The sequence below is a fragment of the Maniola hyperantus genome, chromosome 25 (genome assembly GCF_902806685.2).
Source record: "Maniola hyperantus chromosome 25, iAphHyp1.2, whole genome shotgun sequence".
Taxonomy (NCBI): Eukaryota; Metazoa; Arthropoda; class Insecta; order Lepidoptera; family Nymphalidae; genus Maniola; species Maniola hyperantus.
This window is the reverse complement of record NC_048560.1, coordinates 2,391,283-2,407,488: the sequence shown is the minus strand read 5'-3', so window position 1 is coordinate 2,407,488 and position 16,206 is coordinate 2,391,283. Positions and strand designations below refer to the sequence as shown.

The window sequence follows — 16,206 nt, the reverse complement described above, 5'->3', positions numbered from 1 at the left end:
ATCGGAACGGGCGTTTTTATAATTTTTACTAGCTTCTGCTCGCGGCTTCGCCCGCGTGGCCTACAGGAAACAAATGGCATTTTTTTCTAAAACATAGGACTTTTTTATAACCTTTCAACCCTCATTTTACCCCTTTAGACCCGTAAGATTTTCAAGAACCTACTTTCCACAAGTTAATTAACAATGATAAAACTTTCCCATACAAACTTTCATCCCCTATTTTACCACCCTTATGGGCGAATTTTCCGAAAATCCTGAAACACGTATTTCTTCATTTGTGACCGAAAACCCAAATACCAATTTTCATGCAAATAACTTGAAAAATGACGGACTTTCATACAAACTTCCATCCCCCATTTAACCCATTTAGGGGTAGAATTTCAAAAAATCCTTTCTTAGTGGATACCTACTCTTTACAAAGAATAGACCCTCCAAATTTCATGTCTTTAGGACCAGCGGTTTAGGCTGTGCGTTGATATATATGTCAGTCAGACAGGACTTTGAATTTTATAGATATAGATGATAGTTTTTTTACGTACACTTCAAGGAAATTACTAATAATTTTAAATACGTCATATCAAAAATCGCGTAACCGGCAGGATTCGAACCTGCGTCTTCTGGATTTGCGCTCGACGCCTCGACCGCTAGGCCACGGTTTCGCTTGCTGCCAGTGACGAAATTTGTGATATGTATGTTTACTCAGTGCTGAAGCGACTGTTTAATGCCATCTAGTAGCGACACTTTGCAGTTATAGAAACTACTTTTAAACTTTTCAATATTCTAAGCCTTTGTTCTCCAACACCGCCCCCCTGTCAACTGTTTAGTGCCAAGAGAGCCTTGTCGCGCTGTAATATAGGATAACTAGTTTGGAAAACATGAAAAGTCATGTGGTGGTATACACAAGAGAATGATATTTTTTTCTTCTTAAGCACCAATGGTCTCCTATAACTTTACGGTATTGTCGGCTAACCTTACCTTTTGTATGTGTGATGGTTTACCAGGAGCCAGGACCAGGTATCGGTCAGAAGATCTTGAACTACTGGAAGCCGGGTTCACAAATGCTGTCAGACCCTACCGCTTTCTTGGACTCCCTCATGAAGTATGACAAGGAATCCATCACTGAAGACATGATCAAGAAACTCAAGAAGTTCATACAAGACCCTAACTATGATCCTATGAAAATTGTAAAGGTGACGACACACTTTATTCACGCTTCTTCTACTTCCACTTGAGCATTAAGGCAAAATGCCTCAAGAGGCATTTTGCCTTAATGCTCAAGTGGAGGGACAACCAACTATTAGGCCTCATTTACGGAGACGCGGGGCGTCGCGCGTTGCGATGGGCGGCGCGGCCCGCACTGAGTTTGGAGTAAACATATGGCGTTGTATGAGTGCATTTACGGAGAAGCAATTTTATACGCGATTGTTTGTGATGAAGCGTTTTTTGCGGCCGAGCCCGCGGATGGCATCGACGCGTCCCACACGGCGTTCATCGTGGAGGCGCACGCGGCGGCAATTCTCCTCCCAAAAAACCTTCTGCCAGTCTTTATTTGGAAATCGCATAACGCTGACGCGCCCGCCGCGTGCAACGCCGCGGGCACAGCGGCGGGCACCGCCACTCTTCCCGCCTCGCATCTCTATGAACAACATCGTATATTGCCATATGTTTGTGATTACGCGTGCGATGATCAGTGCCGCTTCACGCTCCGCCTCACCGTAAACAAAAAAAATGTATGACGCGCCGGGAGACGCCACGCCACCCGCGACGCGCAACGCCCCGCGTCTCCGTAAATGAGGACGCCTCCTGTGTTACGCGTAGTGGGGAAACACTGTTCACGCGTACATGGGATACGCGTACAGCTCCTGTACGGACCTCCGTGAACCTGTACGCGAGGTCAATCGATGCAGAGAGCTCCGCGAGCCCCAGTCATTCGCCATGACTCCAACAAACTTAGCGGTTGCGCGCACCACAACCTAGTATTTTGCTTTTGCCTTTCCTAAACATAATCCTGTATTTTACTGCACAGTGCACACATTGACTTTCGTTTCCTTTTAATCTTTCATGTTTTTATTTTGATAATCAGGTCTCAAAAGCATGCATGTCTTTATGCATGTGGGTGCATGCCATGTACAAATTTTATCACGTGAATAAGGCTGTTGCGCCTAAAAAGGCAGCCCTTGAACGAGCAATGACGGAACTGGCTGCAGTCGAAGGTTTTTCATTTTTAATATTGTTTTAGTCTAACCAGTTGATTAGGTGTTGTATTGAAGCAGGCGTTATTTTGCGGAAGTCCATGATATACAATGAACCAAAAGCTTAATTTGCTATAATCCGCTGAAACAGGTCGACTCTGTATAGTGCAACATGCAGCATGCGAAATGCACCGCCCGCCCTCCCACTGCTAAACATGCAGGAAAAAGCAGCCACCAGGCAAGCAATACTCACCACCACCACGCAGCACCACACAAACCCCAAAACCACTCGACGCACGTTTCGGTTTGTGGTGGCCTGGTGGCCAAATATGAAACTAGTACTTATTTTCTAGCAATGTTGGCAAACGCCAAGGCAAAGATGCAAGCTCTCCTCGAAGGCATTGCCAAACTGAACGCTTATCTTCAAGAAAAAGAAGAGGAAAAAAGAAAAATGGAGGAAGATATCAACCAGTGTTTAGCGAGAATGGATCGTGCTAACAGGTGATACGCTAGAATTTCGAGTATCTATATATATAAAAGGAAAAGGTGACTGACTGACTGACTGACTAACTGACTGACTGATTGACTGACTGACTGACTGACTGATTGACTGACTGACTGATTGACTGACTGACTGACTGATGACGTAGGCATCCGCTAAGAAAGGAATTTTTGAAAATTGAGCTCCTAAGGGGGTGAAATAGGGGTTTGAAATTTGTGTAGTCCACGCGGACGAAGTCGCGAGCATAAGCTAGTCAGTACTAAATTCGAAACTAGGCCGAAAAATTTTCTGTTTGTATATTTTTTTCAGTCTATTTGTATGCTGTCACCATTTTCAACTTCCCGTATTGTTATTTTTTCCCTATAATTCTTCCACTGTCAATTTTTTTCCAATTAGTCTGGATTAGACTATCCACGACTTCATCCGCGTGGATTTGTTTTGAAAATCTTATTTTTCTCTTTGATTTTCTGGGATAAAGAGATGCCCATGTCACTCTATTTATCCCAAAAATCACGTCAATCCGCTGCTTTGTTGTGGCATGATTAAAGATCAAACCAACAAACAAATTTCGCATTTATAACATGGGTAGTTGTTACCAATACATTTAGATTTATTATAATGTGTGCAATATTATATTAATATTTATTTTATTCTCGTTTTATATAATATCCGGTCCGGGGTCCTTTATCAAGGGGGTCAGTTCTCCAGTACCCCCTTGATAAAGGACCCCGGATGGGTTCGAAACTAGTCGGCCTAACGTCGACTGGATACATGAGTATAGCCGTAGAAATATAAGTATTATATGTAATGGAAATCACTCACGATAGTTTAAACGCTAAAATATTGTATTCTCGTTTAGGTTGCTTAATGGACTATCCAGTGAACGTGTCAGATGGATTAAGACTATCAAAGAATTGGATACAGCCCAAGTCAATCTTATTGGAGACATCATGTTAAGTGCTTGTAAGAAACTTACTTAATTTGTTACATAAATAATGGGTTTTGTTTATACTCACCAAAGAACCCGGGCTACGACAATAAATAAATAAATAAAAAATAAATAAAAATCATTTATTTCCACCAAATACAATTCATATTTTTGTTAGTATTAACTAATTATTTTCCATTCAGGGTCCTTATTTTCATTTCCATTCCCGTTCTGGGTGGTGTTACAGGTGAAAATGTTACATTAATGATTGTTTACTCAAGTGTGTGGCGGTTGCCACAGATGCAACTAGATGGCGCTATTCAATCGATAACGTTTCTTGACGTTTCCCGAACAAAACGTACTGTCGACAGTACTCGCACTAACGGAGTTTTCTGCAATCTGGACTATATTAAGAAGTTTAATGATACATCCGTCGGCCCAGCTGGCGCTACCGAGCACAACACCGCTCGGAGGGAAATTTCCCCGTTGCTGCGGTCGAGCACACAGACACCGCTCTCGTAAAAGTATTTTGTCTGTGACATCATTATTCAATAAAATATATCTTTCTATCTTTCTTTCTTTAAAATCAAATCTTTATTTGCCAAATTACATTACAAGATTAGACCCGTTTACAATATTCAAGTTGTCTCTTTCTTTCTTTTTATCATTCTTTATTATTTTTAATTCAAGGTGCTGTAGGATATGTGACGCCATTCACCGATGAATTTCGGAGGGAATTGCTGGACCAATGGATGAATCACATTGTGGTAATTGATGCATTACAATCATAGGAATAGGACTCGATAAAATTATTTAGAGCACTAGATCATCTTCTATTACTTTCCTATATTCTTTGGTAAAATCCGCTTACATTTTGAGAACTCACTCGCCATTTTTTGCTATATTGTGTCAATTGTGTTCTCAAAATATTATTATTCCTACTCTTTGTGCCTTAAGGTATGATTTCGAACCACGCTGCACGCAGCAGCGCTGCCGCAACATTGCTGTCACCAGCTGTCACAGTCCTGTCGCGGCACTACTGGTCCCCATACAATCTCTATAAGCTTATAATATGACATTACATTCCGAGCTAGCTAGAGCTAGAGCTAGAGGAGATTTCCGAGCATTACATTGCTGCCTAGCTCGGAATGTAATGTCATATTATAAGCTTATAGAGATAGATAGATAGATAGAAATACTTTATTGCACACAAAAAATATTACATAACTATTACAAAAAACTAAAACTAAAAAATAATTGTATGCAAAGGCGGCCTTATTGCTCACAGCAATCTCTACCAGGCAACCTTTGGTGAAAGGAGAAACTAGGTGTGTAGGATAGTACTTACACGCAATACAGAAAAATGAAGTAGTAAAATATTATATAATATAATTAACTATTTCAGTAATACATACATAACTATCATACATATACATAACTATTATAAATATCAATATATATACAATCCATAATAGTAATACATATATATATATATATATATAACTACATACCTACATATATTATAAAAGACATACATATTATACCTATGATCGAATAAATTAACTATTATGGCATCGATAAGTATAGTTCTTGAAGACGATTTTTGAATATGGGCAAGGATTTCGAATCCCGGATATTTTTGGGCAGAGCATTCCACAGTTGTACAACATATACTGTAAAAGATTTCCCGTAGAATTTTGTGCAGTTACGTGGGGTTTGGAGTTTGTTATCTGTGGATGAGCGCAACTTCCTGTCGCGATAGGCAGCACCAAGAAAAGTGAAGCGATCTTTAAGGTACGAAGGAGTGTGGGGAGCATAGAGGATAGAGAAGAGTAAGGTGAGTGCGTGGAAACCCCGACGCCGTCTAATTGTCAACCACTTAAGACGCGTACGGTATTCGGTGATGTGGTCAAATTTCCTTAGTCCATAAATAAATCGAATGCAAAGGTTTTGCAACCGCTCCAACTTGTTTAGTAGCTCCTCATTCAGATCTGTGTAGAGATTGTATGGGGACCAGTAGTGCCGCGACAGGACTGTGACAGCTGGTGACAGCACTGTTGCGGCCGCACTGCTGCGTGCAGCGTGGTTCGGAATCATACCTTTATACACGTTTGTTACTTTATTCTGAAAAATTTCCCCAGGAAGTTGAAGTACCACACACTGAAGGTGGAACCCCACTTACGATTCTCGGTGATGCAGTTGTTATAAGGTAACTATGGTAACTATGGTTAAAAACTGGCATTACTTTGTGGAAATCCATGACACACAAGGACCGTGAAATCCTCTAAATCATATCATCATCATCATCATCAACCGAAAGACGTCCACTGCTGGACATAGGTCTCTTTGGGACTTCCACACTCCACGGTCTTCCGCCGCTTAAATCCAGCGCCTGGTGTCGTCCGTGCACCTAGTGGGGGGGCCTCCCAACGCTGAGCTTTTTTCAGTACCTTGGGACCCCAACGTCTATCGGTTTTCCTGCCCATTGCCACTTCGGCTTCCCAACACGTTGAGCTTTGTCGGTTACTCTAGTTCTCCTACGGATGCTCATTTCTGATTTGATCACGTAGAGAAACTCATATCGTATATCATAATCACATAGTTCCAGAAAATTTATATAATCTCTATTAAAATGTTTTCGGAAGGAACTGGCAAATGTATGGTCTACCACGTGACCCGCTATCAGTGGAATCCGCCGTGCTGATGTCCAACTCAAGACGCTGGCCTCTCATCATTGACCCTCAGACGCAGGCTAACAAATGGATTCGAGCAATGGTAACCATATCGCATCATTTGTCTGGTGGGAGGCTGCTTGCTACCGGCAAAACCGTGCCGCCAGGCGATTTAGCGTTCCGGTACGATGCCGTGTAGAAACCAAAGGGGCATGGGCTTAATAAAAACTGCCATACCCCTTCCAGGTTAGCCCCCTTCCATCTTTAGACTGCATCATCACTTACCACCAGGTAAGATTGCAGTTATAGGCTAACTTTTAGGTATCTGAATTTAAAAAAAAAAACATCATCATCATCAACAACCCATCGCTGGCTGACTACTGAGCATAGGTCTCCTTGCAGAACTTACAGACAGGAGAAATGAGAAGGGTATGGCCATAATCTACTAAGCTGGCCAAGTGCGGATTGGCCGATTTACCACACCTTTGGAAACATTGTGGAGAACTGTCATGCAAATTTCCTCACGATGTTTTTCTTATCTGTAAAGCAAGCATATTCTTTTTCAATTTCAATTTATTTATTTAAATCTTAACAATAAATGTACCCTTAGAAATATACAATGTTACATAGTAAGAACGTAAGAATAGGCTGCGTGACAACCCCTGTACAAATAAATACTGTATTACAGTGGACTGACTTCCCCTACGACGAATTAACAACAACGAAAATCAAATTATTTAAACAACTTCATCATAAACTCACAGAGCCGCAGAGACGTCAGCTCTCTATGCGTGTTCTATCGCCTTTATAATGGGAAATGTTCTGATGAACGTTTTGACCCCATTTCACCCTCATTTTTCTACAACCGCACCACGCGCCACCGTAAGGAATTTCACCCTAACCACCTGGATGTCTGGTGCACTTCGACCGTCCGCTGTGCCAGATCCTTCTTTCCACGCACATGCAAACTGTGGAACCAACTCCCATCGGCGGTGTTCCCACTAGATTACAACATGGGGTTATTCAAGGGGCGGACCAACAAATTCCTAAAAGGCAGGCAACGCACCGGCGATTCCTCTGGTGCTGCAAATGTTCATGGGCGGCGGTAATCACTTAACATCAGGTGGCCTGCTAGTTTGCTCGCTATCTCTATTTAAAAAAAATCTTGAAATGTATTCCAAAACTTTTTTCCACATTGAAAGCCATTTTCAGGACAAAATCAAAGGCTTAGTAGTTTGCAAGCCAAATGACAGAGATCTGTTAAGGAATTTTGAATCTGCTTTACGTTTTGGAAAACCGGTTCTGTTGGAAAATGTTGGACAAGAACTTGATCCTGCATTGGACCCCGTTTTGAAGGTTCGATTATCCCTACCCATACTTACTATAAATGCGAAAATGTGCTTGTTTGATGGTTTGTCCTTCAATCACGTCACAACGGAGCGACGGATTAATGTGATTTTATATTTATATTTATATATTTATCTATTGGCATCCAAAACAGATTACAATAATAATTATAACCTAATTCCATAATACAAAATTTTCGTCCTTATTGTAATCCTAAATGGTTGAACAGCATAACCAGAGTTAAAAAGCACGCAAATTGTAAATAACAATAAAAATAAATAATAGCCTAGTAATTAATTATGTAAGTACAAATATGTTACAAAATTAATTTAAATATTTTTCTAAAGAAGATTGGAAATCTGTGATCAAAAATATTGTTTGATTGTTTGCATGGGTACTATAGTTAAAGACGTGGAGAGTGACATAGGCTACTTTTTATCCTGGATGATATTCGTGGATAAAAAAACCGTTCCCACGGAACTGGAAAAAAAATACCAATCTTGAATTAATTTGGTTACAACGACATCAATGAAAATGGCTACATTTTCATGACTATCAAAATTATAAGACCTACCTACCTACCAAATTTCATGATTCTAGGTCAACGGGAAGTACCATATAGGTTTTCTTGACAGGCACGACAGACAGACGGACAGAAAGACAGACACAGACAACGAAGTGATCCTATAAGGGTTCCTTTTTTCCTCTTGAGGTACAGAACCCTGAAAAAAAAATTACATGGAGTTGATAATTATTATATATTTTATCCTTTCAAAATTTCAAGCGGCAATATTTCCGTCAAGCTGGACAGTTGGTACTAAAACTGGGAGATTCACTGATACCCTTTACGAAAGGCTTCCGACTGTACATCACAACCAAGCTCCCAAACCCCAAATATACGCCTGAGACCTCCGTAAAAGTGCAAATTGTCAACTTTGCTCTAGTACCAAGGTAAGTATACAGGGTGTAACCAGAACGTTAGTAAAAACTTAGCGTACCTAAACACAATCCAATACCAATAACCATTTGCCTCATTTTGTAGTTTTAGTGATTTGGTATTTTTCAAACCCGCAATGTATAGCGTGCAAAACTTCGGTCAATGCCCCCGCTTACGTAGATTATAATACATATATTATTAGTATTTCACTTTCATTTATTTATTTTTCTCATTTTTATCATATTTAAATTTTTTTAAAACAAACAATAAAATAACAGAAACACCAAAAAAATTGAAGTAACAGTAACAGAAAATCAAATAACAGGAGCAACAAAAAATTAATAACATTATATAAATAATTATTATTTTTATAATAATTATTTATACATTAAATAAATAACAGAATATAAAGTAACAGAAACAACAAACGATAATTAGTATTATTATTAGTATTATTAATTGTATATTTAATTCGTTTTCAGGTTTATTGTAATGTTCATTGTGGTGTGATCAAATAAAAGCTTTCTTTCTTTCTTTCTTACGACGCGGCATTGACTCAGAGTGACCTATCATTGAATGCTATCATATTGAATCTTCTTATCCTTTAAGACTTATTCCTAAAATTATTCAGGTATAAGTCCTGCAAATTGTTAATGGCGTGGCCGCCATTTTAGTGACGTCAGCTGCACTAGACTGAAGTTTCAAGCTGATGGTATATTTTTATTTCGGCTGTTCGATGTTAACGAGACATGGTTCCAGCGCATTAGTAATTTGCGGGACTTATAGTACGTTGAACGTAATAAAACTAACCATAAAAATAATGTTAATAGCGGTCTGGCAGAACAGCTACTGTCAACAGTAGTAGCACAAGAAAGACCCGACTTAGAAGAATTAAGAGGACAACTAATCGTCTCACGAGCTCAGTTAGCAACACAGCTGGCTGAGATGCAGGCTGATATCCTGTATGGCCTGTCCAATAGTGAAGGATCTCCAGTAGATGACTTACCGCTGATTCTAACGCTTGAAGCTATCAAAATAAAGAGTGCTGAAATATTGGTATGATTTTAGTTTATGACTAGCTTTCGAGAATTAAGAGCACAACTAATCGTCTCACGAGCTCAGTTAGCAACACAGCTTGCTGAGATGCAGGCTGATATCCTGTATGGTCTATCCAATAGTGAAGGATCTCCAGTAGATGACTTACCGCTGATTCTAACGCTTGAAGCTATCAAAATAAAGAGTGCTGAAATATTGGTAAGATTTTAGTTCATGATTTAAAACAATAACGACAGGCTTGTACTCAGCTGATGTTTAGTATTTGTAAACCCCCTCCAGTAACACAACGGTACGTTACTTATATTATCTAAATATATAAAACGAAAAGGTGACTGACTGACTGACTGACTGACTGGATGCCTACGTCATAATAGCTATCTGCATGCCAAATTTCAGCTCGATCCGTCCAGTAGTTTGAGCTGTGCGTTGATAGATCAGTAAGTCAGTCACCTTTTCCTTTTATATATATTTAGATTTTCAGTACCTGCCTCTGTTTTTACTAGTGTTCCCTGTATATCAAATATCTTCAAACCCCCAAAAATCTTTCAGATAAAAGTAGAGGACATAGAGCGTACATCCGCAGAAATAGACGAAGCTCGTCAGGGTTACGTGCCAGTCGCTAATCGCGGTCAGATACTGTTCTTCTGTCTGTCCGGCATGGCCACCGTGGACCCCATGTATCAATACTCGTTAGAATGGTTTGTCAAATTGTTCGTGAGAAGCATGGCGGAGACTGAACCAAATGGTAATTTCTTTCTAAGACTCATCACTGCATCATCACTTGTCAGCAGATTTGATTGTAGCCAAACGCTAGTCTATAAATAAAAACCGGCCCAGTACGAGTCAGACTCTCGCACCGAGGGTTCCGTATTACAGTCGTATTTTTCGACATTTTGCACGATAAATCAAAAACTATTATGCATAAAAATAAATTAAAAATTTGTTTTAGAATGTACAGGTAAGGCCCTTTCGTATGGATACCCTACTTGTTTATAGTAATCTTACTTCAAAAGTTGAATATCCTAATTATTTGTTTATGAACACATTTTTTTTGTGTGATGTAACCACAAATTCACGGTGTTCGGATTTTTCCCCTTATGTGTGACCTACCTACTTGCCAAATTTTATGATTTTAGATCAACGGGAAGTACCCTATCCCGTGCCCGGGATCGAACCCCGACCTCCGATTAGAAAGCGGACGTCTTAACCACTAGGTAATCACAGCTTCTTGTTCTTAATTGCAGAGGATATATTCGAACGTGTTGAGACCATCATCGACCATTTCACGTTCCTTCTGTACCAGAACGTATGCAGAAGTCTCTTTGAGAGACACAAACTTCTATTCGCGTTTCTGCTATGCGCTCGAATTTTACTCGACAAAGGGACCATAAAGTTTCAGGAGTTCAACTTCTTATTGAAAGGAGGCAAGATTGAAGAGGTATGGATTTCTACAGATGTAATCTATATTAATATTATAAAGAGGTAAAGTTTGTTAGTTTGTTTGTAGGGGGTAATCTCTGGAACTACTGAACCCATTTGGGAAATTCTTTCACCAGCAGAAAGCTACATTATTCTTCAGTGACATTTTATTTAAAAAAAATTAGAGATGCCTACGCAAAATAGCCTATGTCCTTCCCCGGGATGTAAGCTATCGCTGTACCAAATTTCGTCAAAATCGGTTGAACGGTTGGGCCGTGAAAGGCTAGCAGACAGACAGACACACTTTCGCAATTATAATATTAATATGGAGGATTTTACGGTCTTTCTGGCAAGTTATGCCTATTTGCTGCCAGTAAGTGCCAGATCCCGAAATCAATCCCTGATTGATTCCACTGGATTGATTTGGCCACATCTACTCGTAGTTGCCAAACACTTTCTGTAATCCATACTACTTTTAATACTCGTATAATAAAAAAAAGTGTGTCTGCTAGCTTTTCAGGGCCTATCCATTGAGCCGATTTTGACGAAATTTCATACAGAGATAGCTTGCTTCTTCATTTAGCGTCTAAGTACTTGTTAATTTAAGGCGAGACTGAAGTGGCAATGGACAGAGCACATGTTCAAAAAACCGGCCAAGTGCGAGTCAGGCTCGCGCAATGAGGGTTCCGTACTACAGTCGTATTTTTTCGACATTTTGCACGATAATTCAAAAACTATGATGCATAAAAATAAATAAAAATCTGTTTTAGAATGTACAGGTGAAGACCTTTCATATGATACCCCACTTGATATAGTCACTCACTTCGAAAGTTGAAAATACTAATTATTAGTTCATGACCATAGTTTAAATTTTTTTGTGTGATCTAACCCTAAATTCGCGGTTTTTAGATTTTTCCTCAAATGTCAGCTATAAGATCTACCTACCTGTCAAATTTCATGATTCTAGGTCAACGGGAAGTACCCTGTAGGTTTCTTGACAGACAGACAGACAGACAACAAAGTGATCCTATAAGGGTTCCGTTTTTCCTTTTGAGGTACGGAACCCTAAAAACGGGCTGAATTGAGAACCACCTCCTTTTTGGAAGTCTGTTAAAAAACTGATAGACGTTGGGGTCCCAAGGCGCTGGAACCACGACGTCGTACCGGAAAGCGCAGCATTTTGAGACCCCCGACGGCATCAGGCAAATCATTCACAAAGCAATCACAGGGAGCCGTTGGATTCAGGCAGCGCAAGACTGAGGCGTGTGGAAGTCCCTACAAGCGTCTATCAGTTGTTGATGATGACTTGAATTGTTGTTAGGAACTGGAGAACCCAGAACCCAAATGGATCTCAACGCGAATGTGGTTAGACATGAAAGAGCTCGCATCGTTGCCGACTATGCACCAGTTTGTTATTGACTTCCCGAACCAGACCAAGTTCTTCAAGATGTACTACGATGCTTGGAACCCTCATAAGTATATCACTTTAGTTTGTTTTAGATACGTGGTGACGATATGACCTCTCTCACACACTCTCTCCTCCCCTCTCTCTCTCCCTCTATCTCTCCCTCTCTCTCCCCCTCTCTCTCCTCCCCCTCTCCCTCTCTTCTCCCCTCTCTCCCCCTCCTCTCTCCCTCTCCCCCCTCTCTCTCCTCCCCCCCTCTCTCTCCCTCTCTCTGTTAATTCTAAAATAAGTTAATTCTAATCGTGAACTGTAGCATAATCGACCAAGAAGATGAGAAAGGATTGATTTTTTTCCCGATTATTCAGCAGCACTAACAATCTAACAACGGAATACCTAAATGTTTCCAATCTGATAGACCGAGCAGTTGAACAAAACGTTTGTACGCTCTTTTTCTGGAATGTATTTTACCCATGTCAACGACAGTAACCATGACCAATGGATTAACGTGCTCTCCGAGGCACAGAAGACTGATAAAGGCCAGATTTGATCACCCATCTAATTACCGACTTGATCGACATGTACAGTAGGCATTGTCAGCCTGAAAACCTCATCATGTCCTTTAATAAACTAGCTGATGCCCGCGACTTTGTACCCGTGGATTTAGGTTTTTTTAAATCCCGTGGGAATCCACTGATTTGCCCGGATAAAAGTAGCCTATGTCACTCTCCAGGTATTTAACTATACCCTCCGTTGCTCCGTTGCGACTTGATTGAAGGACATACCAACAAACTGATGATGACTGGTGATGGTACTGATGAGATTACCCATAGGCACTAATATAGAATAGGTAATTGTCATTAGTTTATTCCATATTGTAAAAGCAATAATTTTAGGTTACCATATCCGAAACCATTGGATTCACAACTGGACGCTTTTCAGAAGCTACTTGTATTAAAGTGTCTGAGACCAGATAAACTAATTCCTGGACTTCAGGTAAAAATGCTATCAAAAATAAATTTTATTTCACCTGTTTAACAATTCTTAGACGTAATTGTCTCAAAACTTTAATGACTCGCCTAACCGGGCTTACGCAACGGTAAGCGTTGTGGACCAATAATATGCCTTGCTGAGACATTTGAGCAATTTCAAAATTGATTCAGGTCTTGTCTGGCGGAAGGCTTCTTCCTTTCTCAGTCCCCACCTTACGGCGGTTACGCAGTCATCCAATCCGAGTCTGTGAAAATACGTTCTTTTTGTTTTTGTATGGGAGCTTATGACATATGTCGTAGATAATCGCTGGTATTCTCACGGATGACGGATAGAACTCGGATGACGGAGTGCAGTGCGTAATTGCCGTTACTGGTAAAGCCGCGCTGAGAAACAATTTAGCGTTCCGTTACGATACCACGAACAGATCAGGAGTAATATGAGTTTAATAAAAACTGCTTTACCAATTCCAAGCTTCCTCGCTTTCATCTTTGACTACATCGTCATTTGCCATCAGGTTAGATCACAAAAATCTCTGAAGAGTGTGTTCTAAGCTTCTATTTTAGCAAGTTACTTTTAAACTTGTTTTGAACTTTTGATTGTAATGTTATGATTGCAGGATTACGTAGTGACAGGTTTAGGAGCAAGGTTCGTGGAACCACAGCCGGCTGATTTAGCTGCACTATATGCCGAGTCGGATCCTTTAGCGCCTATCATATTTGTTCTTTCAACTGGTACTGACCCTGCAGCAGGTATTCTGTTCAATTTGATTTTACTTTTTCATTTTTTACTCTATTCTGTCTTTAATTTCGTCTTAGCGTTCGTGGTTAACTATGGTCGGCTTATTATTTTTAAACGATTTGATAAGAAACTTCGGCGTTGTATTTTCTGTCTTCTACATTTCTGATAGTAATTATTTATAATATAATATCTCTCACCCGGCTATACTCACGTCTTTAGTCGACGTTAGCCCGATTAGTTTCGAACCCATCCGAGGCTCTTTGTGTTTTTTAATTATTTAGTTGTAAGTATCATCTTTGATACTTTTGATTGAATCTTTCGATTTACCAACTTTTTTTTAAATAATTTCTTCTTTTCTTTATTAGTAAGCAAATCGACTAATATTATTTCAATCCTTTTAGATCTATTAAAATTTGCCGATAAGATGAAAATGGGAAAGCGATTCGAAAGTATTTCACTAGGCCAAGGTCAAGGGCCTATAGCCGAGGCTATGATGAGAGTTGGTTGTGATTTTGGAAATTGGGTCTTCTTCCAGGTGACGATGACACTATTAAAATATTTGTTCGCAATAAAAAAGTTATTTTAAATAACGTCCCTAAGAGGCATCGTCCTAGTCCTTTCACGGAGTCTAGAATTCGATCCCGAGATTCTATAACTTTTTGGAGCTAAATACCTATTTTAAGAAATTAAATATCACTTGCTTTGACGGTGAATGAAAATAGCGTAAGGAAATATGCATGCCTGAGAGTTCTCCATAAATATTCTCAAAGGTGTGTGAAGTCTGCAAATCTACACTTGGCCAGCGTGTTGGACTATGACCGATAACCCTTTTCATTCTGAGAGGAGACCCGTGCTCAATTATGGGTCGGCGATGGGTTGAGATGATGATGGCACTTACAATGACTATTTTCGTATTTTTTCCTTAGAATTGTCATCTGTCACCATCCTGGATGCCAGTGCTGGAATTAAATGTAGAGCAAATTATACCAGAAGCGGTGCATAAGGATTTCCGTCTATGGTTGACCTCGACGCCTTCGCCATTTTTCCCAGTTGCTTTATTACAAAATGGTATAATATATTCCCCTTTAAAATCATAACTGCGATTATTATTTTCATTATCAGCATCATAATCATCAGTGTTATTATTAGTCAGTTCTTTCTCAATGCTGGATATAAAGCATTTCCATCATCAAGCTTCAACATACAGCCCTAGAGGGCTTCATCAGCTCCACAATTTTGTTTTCGTATACGAAAAACAAACAAGGCCATATTTTTAGGATTCCATACCTCAAAAGGAAAAGAGGAACCCTTATAGGATCACTTCGTTGTCTGTCCGTCTGTCCGACGTGTCTGTCAAGAAACCCTCTAGGGTACTTCCAGTTGACCAAGAATCATGAAATTTGATAGGTAGCTCTTATAGCACAAATAAAGGAAAAAATCCGAAAACCATGAATTTGTGGTTATATTATCACAAAAAGATGTATTTTTAATTTTCAAAGTAAGATAACTATACCAAGTGGGGTATCATATGGAAGGGCTTTATAGTACCCGGCAAACAACTTGGGCATGAAGTAGCGTAGTGGGAGAAAGTTGGCGAATCTGGGAAGCGAAAGTCGACATATCAACAAATCACGTGCACTCGCGCCGACTGATCAACCAATCGCGTGGAGCCACCATTCGCCAGCCAATCGCGTCAATACTCAAGTTGTTTGCCGGGAACTATACAGTATACCTGCACATACTAAAACAGACTTTATTATATCAGCCGAGACTATTTTATAAATAGCTTCTCTATTTTGCAACATTTTTGGATAATCTCATTCACGTTATTTGATTTTAGTATTATTTTATTCTACAACTTTCAGGATACAAAATGACAGTGGAACCTCCTAGAGGCATCAAAGCAAACCTTCTAAAGGCATACATGAATCAAGTCCCAGATTTCTCGGACTACTTTAATTCTTCGGAGAGCAGAGTTCCGAACTTTAAGGTATGTTTTACAACAACCCTTTTTAATTTG

General features: G+C 39.8%; 1 protein-coding gene across 1 annotated transcript in view; it reads left to right on the top strand.

The window, feature by feature from the left end:
• LOC117993800 (dynein axonemal heavy chain 1-like) overlaps window positions 1-16,206 on the top strand; it is an 81,237-nt gene that overhangs the window by 56,390 nt on the left and 8,641 nt on the right. Inside the window, exons 59-76 of the mRNA XM_034981664.2 lie at window positions 1,002-1,190; window positions 2,084-2,213; window positions 2,546-2,693; window positions 3,554-3,657; window positions 4,313-4,389; window positions 5,764-5,831; window positions 6,268-6,397; window positions 7,507-7,650; window positions 8,426-8,592; window positions 9,409-9,634; window positions 10,184-10,379; window positions 10,879-11,072; window positions 12,375-12,529; window positions 13,352-13,451; window positions 14,065-14,197; window positions 14,588-14,721; window positions 15,113-15,254; window positions 16,052-16,176. Of these exons, the coding sequence (XP_034837555.1) occupies window positions 1,002-1,190; window positions 2,084-2,213; window positions 2,546-2,693; window positions 3,554-3,657; window positions 4,313-4,389; window positions 5,764-5,831; window positions 6,268-6,397; window positions 7,507-7,650; window positions 8,426-8,592; window positions 9,409-9,634; window positions 10,184-10,379; window positions 10,879-11,072; window positions 12,375-12,529; window positions 13,352-13,451; window positions 14,065-14,197; window positions 14,588-14,721; window positions 15,113-15,254; window positions 16,052-16,176 (2,562 nt within the window). The remainder of the gene's footprint in view (window positions 1-1,001; window positions 1,191-2,083; window positions 2,214-2,545; window positions 2,694-3,553; window positions 3,658-4,312; window positions 4,390-5,763; window positions 5,832-6,267; window positions 6,398-7,506; window positions 7,651-8,425; window positions 8,593-9,408; window positions 9,635-10,183; window positions 10,380-10,878; window positions 11,073-12,374; window positions 12,530-13,351; window positions 13,452-14,064; window positions 14,198-14,587; window positions 14,722-15,112; window positions 15,255-16,051; window positions 16,177-16,206) is intronic.